The sequence below is a fragment of the Aulostomus chinensis genome, chromosome 8, assembly GCF_037954235.1.
Source record: "Aulostomus chinensis isolate RoL2024-O1b breed Wild chromosome 8, RoL_Achi_v1.0, whole genome shotgun sequence".
Classification (NCBI taxonomy): Eukaryota; Metazoa; Chordata; class Actinopteri; order Syngnathiformes; family Aulostomidae; genus Aulostomus; species Aulostomus chinensis.
Genome location: NC_141327.1, coordinates 8,748,338 through 8,761,225, shown reverse-complemented (window position 1 = coordinate 8,761,225; position 12,888 = coordinate 8,748,338). Strand labels below are relative to the sequence as shown.

The 12,888-nt window shown below is 41.8% G+C and overlaps 1 protein-coding gene across 7 annotated transcripts in view; it reads left to right on the top strand.

Moving 5' to 3' along the window:
• The first annotated feature begins 8,079 nt into the window (after window positions 1-8,079).
• The window catches only part of slc44a2 (solute carrier family 44 member 2 (CTL2 blood group)), a 43,775-nt gene continuing 38,966 nt past the window's right edge, over window positions 8,080-12,888 (top strand). For 6 of the 7 annotated variants that reach the window (XM_086210722.1, XM_086210721.1, XM_086210724.1 and 3 more), the window contains exon 1: window positions 8,080-8,254. In XM_086210722.1, coding sequence (XP_086066848.1) covers window positions 8,218-8,254 — 37 coding nt within the window. In that variant the 5' untranslated portion in view covers window positions 8,080-8,217. Of the gene's footprint in view, window positions 8,255-9,884; window positions 10,061-12,888 lie in introns of those variants that run through there. The other variant, XM_086210719.1, reaches the window with a different exon arrangement.

The following is a 12,888-nucleotide window of genomic DNA, read 5'->3' as shown; positions in this document are numbered from 1 at the left end:
GATTTCTGTCAACATATCTGCCATCTTCTTCTGCATCTGGTCAGTGGCAACCCAAACTGGATTCTAACCAGAGGACAGAAATAGTTAAAACTGGAACTTGTTGAGACGCACAAAATGCTCACAAGTAGCCTGAGATGCTAATGCGTACTGGGCATGTTGCAGCCCTGTTGGGCTTTTATAGTAGGCTTTTATCCTCCTGGGAGCAGACGTCACCTTCTGTCTGCCAGTCAGAGCTGGCTTAATGTAAAAAATGCCTCTGGAGACAGCATCTGGAGACTGTCCCATAGTGAAATACCAAAACGAATGTTGAAAGAGAACCACCCACTCAATATTTATGTCTGTCAACTCTACATAGAAATGTGAAGCCAGCCCCCAATTGGATGGTCTTTTTTGTGCTTTTTTCCCCATCCATCCATTTCCTTCTGCTTATCCTGTTAAGGGTAAAGCAGGTCACCAGTCCATCGCAGGGCCAACACATATAGACAGACAACTATTCTCACTCACAGTCATACCTACGGTCAATTTAGAGTATTCAGTCAGCCTCGTCCCCAGTTGCATGTCTTCAGATGTGGGAGGAAGCAGGAGAGATCCCATGCAGGCACAGGGAGAACATGCAAACTCCACACAGAAAGATCCTGTGTCGAGAATCAAACCTGGAACCTTCTTGCTGTGAGGTAACAGTGCTAACCACTGCACCACCGTGCCACTGTTTTGTTTTTTTTGTTTTTTAAACATATTAAATATCTTAAAGAAGTAACAACATAATTTTAATGAATGAATTAATATTTCAATACGAGAAAATTCTGATTTCGTGGTCAATGTACCAGCCACGTAAGAAGATGTTTAAGAAGGGTTAAGGGTTGCCAACGCCTTAAAATTTGACTTGGTTTTGTGTTTGGGATGTTCAGGATGAGAAATCTCTCTCTCTCTCTCTCTCTCTCTCTCTCTCTCTCTCTCTTCATGTACAGCATGGTAACAATACAGATATTTTAACTGAATGAATTTCATGGAACTGTAGGGGCCTCCATCCATCCATTTTCTATATCACTTATCTGTTATGGGTCCCAGGGTCAGGGCTGGAGCCTATCCCGGCTGACATTGGGCAAGAGGTAGGGAGCACCTTGAACATCTATAGCGGCTTGCAATAACTTCTGAAAGTGAGGCAGGTTATTAAATAGGATCAAACAGTTAAGAGTCAAGATAGTATTCCTACAGGACACATATTTGTTAGCTAATGAGACATCTAAGATAAAACACAGGTGGCCGGGGCATGTCATAGCATCCTCATATTCTACTCACGCCATAGGTGGCATGACATTAATACATGAATCTATTCCAGTACAAATTGAAAGAGTAACAGAAGATCCTAATGTCAGATTTTTAATTATACAACGTTGCCTCCTGTCAGCACAGATACAAATGTATATGGGCCAAATACTGAAAATGTTAACTTTTAGAATAACCTATTGCTGAGAATTTCAACACTGTCTGGTAAAAACATCATTGCTAGGGATTTCAATTGTGTCCTGGATCCAATTAAAGATAGATCAACTGGAAGTGGACAACACTCATACCAAATCCAGAAAAACAATACATTATTTTATAAAAGAACATAACCTAGTGGATATATAGAGGCATTTGAACTCAACGGCAAAAGAGTTCTCCTGTTACTCTAGTACATATAAATGTTACTCTAGATTAGATTACTTTCTGGTAGCAGCAGAAATCCTTTCCAACATAAGAGGATTCCACTACAACAGCACAATCATCTCTGACTATCCACTTGTCTCTATGGTCTATGTGGAGCCAAAACTGATTTGCCAACCCCGAGATTTAAAATAAAATAGATGCAGGATTCAAAGTTCTTACAATTTTTTGGTTAAAAAAATTGATATTTATTTTGAGATAAATACATCTCAACCTTCTACCACAATTAGGTGGGAAGCCTTAAAATCACTTATTAAGAGCCAGATTATAAATTTTACAAGCAGATGATCAGGAGAAACACAGGCAAAATATAGGGAGTTAGAGCTCCAAATTAAAATTCTTGAGAACAGGAGTTTTCAACAGGGGCAGAGTGACAACGATGTGCACAAACAGTTATTATTACTAAGGACTCAATATAGCACCTCCAAGTCTGAGGCTATGGTCCTCAGCTGGAAAAGGGTGGTTTGCCCACTCCAGGTTGGTGGGGAGGTCCTACCTCAGGAGGAGGAGTTTGAGTATCTCTAGGTCTTGTTCACGATTGAGGGTAGGATGGCGCAGGAGATTGACAGGCAGATTGGGGTGGCATCCGCAGTGATGCGGATGCTAAACCAGTCCATTGTGGTGAAGAGGGAGCTTAGCCAAAAGGCAAAGCTCTCGATTTACCGGTCAATCTACGTTCCAACTCTCACCTGTGGTCATGAGCTCTGGGTAATGACCGGAAGAACGAGATTGCAAATACAAGCGGCCGAAATGAATTTCCTCCGCAAGGTGTCTGTGCTCTCCCTTACAGATAGGATAGGTTGAGAAGCTCTGTCATTCGGGAGGGGCTCAGAGTAGAGCCGCTGCTCCTCCATGTTGAGAGGAGTCAGTTGAGGTGGTTCGGGCATCTGGTGAGGATGCCTCCTGGATGCCTCCTGGATGCCTCCGGAGGTGTTCCGGCATGCCCAACTGGGAGGAGGCCTCATGTTCCGGCATGCCCAACTGGGAGGAGGCCTCGAGGCCGACCCCGGACATGCTGGAGGGATTATATCTCTCGGCAACCCAGTCTCATGTCAAAATTAAGGCTACATTTGTTCACAGTGCAAAACATATCAGTCCTACGATAAAGGCCTAAAAATTGTGAAATGTGTATTTTTTTTCCCCCCTACTCTTTTTGACTGGAACACTGGTAGGTCACGTGACTCTTTCATGCGGGCCACTCAAAACAAAAAACATGGCGGCCGCTCCTGTCATTTTCGGAGGAGAGTGCCTTATTCCAAGATAGTTTTGATTTAATAAAGAATTCTGATGACATTTCTAGTGAGAAATATGCATTTTGTTTTCATAATCTTCGCTCAGTTCTTGTGTATAATCTTTGGTTTGTTACTTATTACGATGAATCTTTCACTCTTTCAATCAGCCAAGACAGACTGGTCCTAGGCAAAGGGCCAGCCAAAGAACAGTTCAAAAGACCCCTCATGGAAAGAAGAACTACGAGTTTACATGGACTCGTCCCCAGGTGGACCCACCATCTGCAGTAGGAACTGGAAGGGCCGGGCGCAGTGTGGTTTGGGCAGCAGACAAGGTGGGACCTTTGCTGTCAGATCCCCAGACATGGAAGCTGGCTTTTGGGACATGGACTGTCACCTCTCTGGCGGGGAAGGTGGAAGAGGTTGAGCATTACTGGCTAGATATAGTCGGCCTCACCTCAACACATAGCTCTGGGTCCTTGAGAGGGGTTGGACTCTCTCCTTCGCTGAAGTTGCTCCAGGTGAGAGGCGGAGGGCCGGGGATGGGCTTTTTGATAGCCCCCAGACTCTCTGCCTCTACGTTGGGCTTTACTCTAGTGGACGAAAGGGTTGCTTCCCTGCCCATTCAGATTGGAGCATGGGTCCTGACTGTTGTCTGCGCTTATGCGCCAAACAGCAGTTCAGAATACCCACCCTTTTTGGAGTCCCTGGAAAGGGTGCTGTGTAGCGCCCTGACTGGGGACTCAACACGTGGGCAATGACAGCATTACCTAGAAAGGCATGATTGGGAGAAACAGCAGGCCCAACCTGAACCCGAGTGGTGTGCAGTTACTGGTACAATTTGTCCATGATTAACACCATGTTCGAACATAAGGATGTCCATGAGTGCACATGGCACAGGACATCCTAGGTCGTAGGTGTATGATCGATTTTATAGTCGTATCATCTGACCTAAGGTTTTCATCTCAGCCATGGAACCGTGGATCAGCTCTTCACCCTTGCTAGGATGCTGGAGGGGGCATGGGAGTTTACCCAACCACTCTACATGTGCTTTGTGGAATTGGAGAAGGCATATGACCGTGGTCCCAGGAGCACCCTGTGGGGGTACTCCGGGAGTATGGGGGGGAGGGGTGGCTGCCCCTTACAAAGGACCGTTCATTCTTTCTACCAGAGGAGTGAGAATCTGGTTCGCATTGCTGGCAGTAAGTCTGTCTTGTTCCAAATGAGGGTTGGACTCTGCCAAGGCTGCCCTTTGTGACCGGTTCTATTCATAACTTTTATGGACAGAATTTCTAGGCACAGTTGGGTGGTGGAGGGGGTCGAGTTTTGCTTTTTGTGGGTGATGTGGTCCTCTTAGCTCCATCAGGCTACAACCTCCAGCTCTTGCTGGGGCTGTTTGCAGCCTAATGTGAAGAGGCAGGGATGAGAATCAGCACCTCCAAGTCTGAGGCCCTGGTCCTCAGCCGGAAAGGATGGCCTGCCCTCTCCAGGTTGGGGGGGATTTCCTGCCTCAGGTGGATGATTTTCAGTATCTCAGGATCTTGTTCATGAGTGAGGGTAGGATGGAGCAGGAGATTGACAAGCGGATTTGGGCGGCATCTGCAGTGATGCAGGTGGTAAACCAGTCTGTTGTGATAAAGAGGGAGCTTAGCCAAAAGGCAAAGCTCTCGATGTACTGGTTAATGTATGTTCCAACCCTCACCTACGGTCATGAGCTTTGGGTAATGACAGAAATAACAAGATTGTGTAGACAAGCGGCCAAAATGAATTTCCTCTGCAGGCTTGCTGGGCTCTCCCTTAGAGATAGGGTGAGAAGCTCAGTCATTCGGGAGGGACTCCTCCATGTTGAGAAGGGTCAGTTGAGGTGGTTCAGGCATCTGATAAGAATGCCTCTTGGACGCCTCCCTTGGGAGGTTTTCCAGGCCTTGGGGCCAACCTGGGACACAACCCCACTGGACGGATTATATCTCTCGGCTGGCCTGGGAACACCTCGGGATTCCCCTGGAAGAGCTGGTGGAGGTGGCTGGGGAGAGTACAGTCTAGGCTTCCTTGCTGAGGATGCTGCCCCCACAACCTGATAAGTGGAAGACGACAACGAAGTATAAGGAAGATGTTTTATTGTCTTTTGAGGAAATTTCTCACATGTATAATATTCCAAAGAAACTCTTCAAATATTTGCAATTGCAGAGCTTTATTTCTTTTATGCAAAATAAGTCATTCGCAATTGCTACACTTACACCTTTAGAGGAAAATTTTTACTAACAACTGTATTAACAGAGGTTGGATTTCATGAATACAACTGGCTGACATCTGGTTCTAATGAATCTTCAGCACCAATACTTGATATATGGAGGGCAGAATTAAAGGTGGACATTTCAAATAATGACTGGACCACAACATGTAAGTAGGCACATTCACAAACAGCCAACAACTAATTTAAAATCACTCCAATAAGATTGGGTAATGATGGCAGCATGGTGGTGCAGTGGTTAGCACTGTCGCCTCACAGCCAGGTTCGATCCCTGGCTTGAGCAAGGGGTCTTTCTGTGTGGATTTTGCATGTTCTCCCTGTGACTGCATGGGTTATCTCCGGGTACTTCGGCTTCCTCCCACAGTCCAAAGACATGCAAGATAATCAGGAGTCACCAACCTTTTTAAAGCTGAGAGCTACTTCTTGGGTACCAATTAATGCGAAGGGCTACCAGTTTGACACACACACATTAAAAAAACAAATATATATGTGTGTGTGTGTGTGTGTATATATATATATATATATATATATATATATATATATATATATATATACACACATATACACATATATATTTGTTTTTTTAATCTATATATAAAAACCTATTTTATATATAGATAAATCTGGGACAGGCCTATTGTCATTTTCAAATTCACACCAATGCAAGTGTGATTAAAAATAGAAACCAAAAAAATTAGATGCAGCTCACTGGTGAGTGGTGCTATGGTGAACTATTTTTAGAACAGGCCCACGGGCGACTCATGTGGTCCTTGCGGGCGACCTGATGCCCGCGGGCACCGTGTTGGTGACCCCTGCTCTAAATTGACCATAGGCATGGCTGTGAGAGCGAAGGATTGTCTGTCTATATATGTTGGCTCTGCAATCCGCTGGCGACCCATCCAGGTGACACACACACACACACACACACACACACACACACGCACACTTGATGATGGACGCTGCTATGCAAGGCGCCACCCCACTCATCAGGAGCAATTATGGTTTCAGTATCTTGCTCAAGGATACTTCAACATGGTCATCAGGGGAAATAAGGATCGAACGAGTAACCCTTCAGTGGCCACTCTACTGCCAAGCCATGAAAGCCACATTTCATTTGATCCCTTTATGACTCTGTTACATTTGTATCCACAAGACCTTAGCCTGAGACCTAGAGAATATACAATCATCAGTGTTGGTGTACTACAGGCAAAATGTCTGATAGCTCTGAATTGGAAAAGAAACTGTGGTGCTGACAATAGGGGCTTGAATCAAATGTATGGCACAGTGTATTTCCATCTATTCATCCAGCCATCCAGCCATCCATCCATCCATCCATTTTCTTCTGTTTATTCCTGTTAAGGGTCACGGGGGGGCTGGAGCCTATCCCAGTGGCTATGGGCGAGAGGCGGGGTACACCCTGGACAGGTCGCCAGTCCATCGCAGGGCCACAGTGTATTTCAATGGAAAGAATAATATATATTTTCAAATAATAAATTGAGTGTGTATGAAGGAATTTGGAAACCATTCAGCAATAAAAAAGGAGATATTGCAGAGCTTCTACAGTTGGAGAATTTAGTTCAATTTTGTTATTACTGTTGTTATTCTCTGTATTTATGCTTAAGTTTTCCTTTCTATTTTTATTTAATTTTTGCTAGGGTACCATCAATTTGTATTTTGTATCAACATTGTAAAATATTTTTTCTCTTTTTATTTATTTTTTAATAAATTTTAAGCTACAAATATAAGACAGAATGAGTTGGGGCACAGGGATGTGTGTAACATTACAGTCATTTATTGAATAACTGTCAGTAAATATTTACCCTACCTGCACTGTAGTGAGTATTTCAAAATTTAAATAAAAACATTGTTAAAAAAAAGAATGAAGATATCAAGTTGTACATCATTGCTATAAGAGAGGAATGAAATATTTCCTCAATAAGGCAATAACTTTTTCCACAAAGCAACAGGATAATATCTAGGAGTTATCCTGCATCTGTAAGATTCACAGAGATGTTATACGTAATATATAGAAAAAGGAAAGGTATTTCCTTAGTTATGGAGTTCACAGTAGCAATACCACCTAAAGTTACATACTTATATATTGACACATATTTAAACAAAACAAACAAGTCCAATATTGGCCAGTGGCTTAGGGTAATGCCATATTGCTTAACAATGAAAAAGAACATACTCTACATTACTTTTACATTTACTTTATAACAAACACTTGTTTGGGCGACTTTTTTTTTTGGACATTGTTTAGAAAAGTGAGTGTGTAATGTGAGCAAATGAAAGGTCCACATATTTATTGTTTTTTGTGTGAATGAAAGAGTGGTGTCATTTAAATGAAGGGCCATGCTGCTAATTGGTTATTATTAAATACCATGCGATTATGCCAAAACCATGTTATAAGCAATTTTGTGTGGCTGTGTCAATAACCCTTGTTTTTAATTTTAAATGTATTTTTTACTGCTGTTGTCTTGTTTGTGTAATGTCTTAGAAAAAAAAACCCAAAGACAATGGGAATGCAAGTAAAGCCCTCTAAGGATGGGTATTTTTTGTGTTTAATGCAAGGCCAGCCTTAGGTAGTTTAATAGGTAGTTTAATTCCTGTTTTATATGTTAATCATAAAATAAAGTTGATTCTATATAAGGAAATACAGAAGAAGTATTTATTGGCATTAAATAATCATGTAAAGAACAAATAGTTTAAGAGGACAATTTTTCTGCCCATTATCAGCAGTTTTACACTCAGAGCACATTCCATTGAAGCACATACGAGTCGATGTTTTGTTACGTCTTGAGTAAACGCGCTCTGATTGGCTCTGACAGCTTTCACTCATCAGCCTGCGTTCCCTCACTGGCTAGCCCTACTCTTCGCTTGTCTGGGGAGCGCCTTGGTCTTCTTAGGATGGTGTCATTGTTTGCCCTGTGGCTGTAGCAGTCATATTGATTTTTTCTTTCGACATTTCCATGGTAACTGTCCTGTCTGACGTCTGAAGGGCGGCTAGTAGCTCACCAGAAAAACACAATGGAGCTGGAGGATAAAAACCCAGACACTAAATACGGTAAAGAGCTTCGCTTCTCTGCATGCTCACCCCTCGATATTTGGTTGTCTCCAAACAGGCGAAGAAATGGAAACAATGATTGCATTTGATGGATGGGTAGGTGGGTGGGTGTGGACCGCAGATCTGGAGGCATCATCCTCTACAGCCGACTTGTTTTCCAAAGGAGTTGCCTTTTCCCCGGAATACTTGCCCTAAATTAGTCTTAAATTACGTTTGACTGTATACAGTGAATGGAGGAAACACGATGTAAACTGATGGTTATTTTTCCATAGTTTGCCTTATTTATGACTACAGAGGAGCTATATAACGAAAGATTTATCAATATAATAAGATCAGTGGAGTACAATGTGATCATATCTTATTCTTTGCTATAGAAAAAACATCATTAAAGCCACAGAGACAAAGGAGATAACATACAGTGGCCTATATAACGTGTGTGCTTCCCTTTTCGACTATTTTGGTGATTGGTTGATTGACATAATTTCACTCACAGATGCCACACATAGAGATACTGTTCAAAACATGTACTTTACAATTTTTTTGTTTATGTTGATATTATTTTGTATTGAAAGTCATCCTGGTTATCAGATTAACGCATGACTCATTGCCAGCTGTCATGTGTGTCACATTTGTATTTCCCCATCAACACTAGTGTTAACAGCCCACAGCGGCCTGGTGCGGTCTTGTGTCTGTCTAGGCCTGGTTGCAGTGTTGAGTCATGAAGTTTTCATAACCTGTGTTACACCTGCTTTGACAACCCTTGTTGGGGCTATTACATGGCAAGGTGGCTGCTCAAATACAATCAGCAGTCAGCTCATTTCAATAACACTGGCACTGTCTTGATACTTGAGCTAGTCCTTCTGTCACGATACTCCCAACTTTCCTGACCCACAAGTCTCATCCTCTAGTTAGTCAATATATGGAGCTTCAATTGGGGAGCAGTTCCTTGTAGTTTTTGCATTACCATCCATTTTCTACTGCTTATCCTGTTAAGGGTTCCAGGGGGGCAGGAGCCTATCCCAGCAGCCTTTGAGCAAGGGGTGGGGTACACTCTGGATGGGTCTCCAAGTCCATTGCAGGGCCAACACATTTAGAGAGACAACCATTCACACTCACAGCCACACCTCACAGTCAATTTAGAGTATCCAATTAGCCTAGTCCCCACTTCTATGTCTTTTGACTGTAGGAGGAAGCCGGAGTACCTGGAAAGAACCCATGCAGGCACAGGGAGAACATGCAAACTGCACATAGAGAGATCCTGTGCTCGAGCCGGGGCTCAAACCTGGAACCTTCTTGCTTTGAGGCAACAGTGCTAACCATTGCACCACCCTGCCTGTGTTACCATGTAAACTGTAATGTTTCCTTGATTCTCCTCCCATGGAAGCTCAAAAAACAAGTCATCACAAAGGAGGAGGATCTAAACCAACAATATTTATTCAATAAGTTTGCCCCAAGAACACTTCATTTTACCCATTTTCACATTTGCTCTGTGCAAGCCAGTTTATGCTCACGTAGGCAGGCAGGCAGGCTGCAGCTTGCACCATCTGGACTGTATCCAGTCATGAAATGATGAACTGTGTTACTTTCACATGGACAAGCCCTGAACAAGAAATGAGAGTGAGAAAGACAATGAGAGAATGAATAGGAAGTGAAAGTAGAGCCTTGAAATCAGCAAAAGAAGGAAGTTAGAGGTTGGGGGACATCAACATCATACAGGAAGGAAAGAAAGACAGCGTACCAAAAGGAAACTACACGACTTAAACTGTGAGAGAAAGAATAACGGAATGACAAAATACGACAAGCAAGGTATTGCTCTCAGCAACGTTGCATTCCTGATGGAGTGGGGGGTCGAGTTGTTGTTGGGTTCACATGATAGTGACAAGTGTAAACATGTTTGCTTTACTTATTGTGAGAGTTGATGTCTGTAGTTACATATTAGCTCTAGTCGACAAGAAACACAAGTTTAAGATACAAACTCTAATGACATCTTTCTATTTGTGGCAATTATGTCAATTTTGATGGTGCAGTAGAAATATGTTACTGGTGTTTACAGAACACATAAATGCTACAATATAATACTTGAGTGAAAGACAGTTCCAATAATGTGGCAGGATGTGTAGCATCTGGTTATCTTGTGAAGAAACATGCTGTTTTTCCTCTGTAACACACATTTAAAGGTGTAATGTAGATGTTGGGGTTAGCTCAATATGATCTTGGAGCATCTTGCTGAATGGCCTTGGTTGATCACTCTCTGGCACCATGACTGTGTCCATGGCATCTGGTGATGTCCACATGGAGCTCCTTGAAACCTGGGAGGCAATTTGTGGTTTGCTAGACATGACAAGCAGGCAAAAGAATAATTTTGTTCTGGACAATGTCAATGTATGGGTTGACTTTTATACCTCCTCTTGTGCTCGTCTGTGTGTCCATACTGAGGATCAACTGTGGACCAAAGAAATTATGTTTAAAAATAGTTTTAATTCATGGAAAAGCTTCATTTCATTGTAACTTAACTGTTTCTTATAGGTTCTGCGATTCGGGGACAAAGAATGTACAAGCAACTTTATCAGCACCTTGGCATATTGTGGTTTAAAAACAAAACAAAAAAAAAAATCAAAGGGGGGGTTAACTTCTAGTTTGCTTTGTAATACAATTTTTTTTAACTAAGATTTTTATGGAATGAACTATAAGTATTACAGTTGCATGTTAACATGATCTTTGACATCACAGCTCTCAAGCACAAAGGTGAATAGAGGAACTGAACATTTGTACTGAAGAGAAAGTATATGGATTCCTTGTTACAGATCACTGGTCACACTGAAATTTTTTTCCCTCCGATTCCTATCCCTGGCCGGGCAAGCTGTGCATCCCTATTACAGTTTTTCTCAGTTGCTAAGACACATTTCATGAAACCTTTACCTAAAACCTTAACCTAAATCCCCGTTTTCAAACTATACTCACAAAACCTCTGACTTCCTGCAAAACCATACTATTGCCTTAAAACTGCTCAATCAAACAATGTTGTCAGCTCAGACATTAATTCAATCAAAATGTAAAACACCACCGAACATGACAAAGGAAAACACAGTGATCAGAACATAAAGCTGTAGCAATATTGTCCACAATTGTCAAAATGCATTTGCAAAATGATACAAACATCCTGTTTAGCACTTGTATACAGTTAAAACAAATCTAAACAGGAATCACATTACAATTACAAAAGTGCACACTGTATGTACTGTACAATTACTCATCCACAGCATCATGTTGACACGCTAGGTCTGGCCACAGGACTTCATCCACATCAATGGCCTCATTATGCATGGGGAGGCAGCATGGGAAATAACTCCTGCTGGATCCACGCTTGGCATGCCTCCACATCTATGTCATTACGGGCAAGTTCCGTGGCCTGCAAGAGATTTTCCCTGGTGTAAGCGAAGAACTCCTCTTTTGGGTTCAGGAAAGGAGAAGGCAAATATTCATGAATTCTTGGTTGATATTGAACCACTCTAAGGCCTGGGTGGCACAGTGAAAACTCACATTGTCCCACACAGTGACAGACAGGATTCCCTACCTGTTTGTGATCCTTCTGTTTATGCCCTAACATAATATCGCAAAGGTCACCAAGAAATGTCAGGAGATGTTGAGTGTTGCAAAAACATATTTCTTGAAACCTCTACCCATTCGCCAACTCTTTAACACAAATCCAAAAATTCAAACTACATTCACAAAACCCCAGACTTTTCTATCAAAATAAAACTATTAACTTAAAACCAGTTATCCTTTGTTCAAAACCAAACAATGTGTACACAGAGCAAGTCAAAATATATTCACCAGAGAATATTTGTTAGTCACAACATAATATCCAGGATCCAGTGTAATAATAATAATAATAATTATAATAATAATATTAAGCATCCAGTGCATGTAGTTAACAGAAAATGTGTATTGTAAATGCGTTAAGGGATTTACTTTAATGTTTTATTTTTGTATTGAATCAAAGAAAAAGTCCGTCATGTTGTGACATATGCCCACACGCATTCATTTTACAAGTGTGATCACAAACTAACATGAACACAGTTTTTCTGTGTTAATTTGGAGGTGAAAAAGCTGCTTAATTTATAGCGATAGTCAGAATTCTAGAATTTCGCACCAGGTCTAACCCACTTTTCCATTATTAACGAAATTGAGCAATGTCTTGTGCTATTGAAATTTCTTTATCGTCACTGTCAACAATTATTAAATGGGAAAAAAAAACTATTACCTGTTCTACAATTCTACAATTTCATTTAGCAGACGCTTTTGTCCAAAGCGACGTACAACACAAGCAAGAATTCAGACTTAAGGAAGAAACCCATAGTAAGCGCAAAAGTGCTTCAGTTGTGATTTGGTCACAGGTATTGCCATCTAGTGGCAGAAGAAGTGTCGCCCCCCCCCTTTTTTTTTTTTGGACAAACATATAACATCACACGACACAATTAGTGCTACATAATCACTAAGTGCTGGGTCTTGGACCCTCTGACTTATTCTACCCCACAGGACAAAGAGGAGAAGAGTCAGGTCAAGTGCCTAGGTGTTCTCTGAACAATTGAGTCTTCAATTGTCTCTTAAAAGTAGAAAGGGACTCAGCAGAA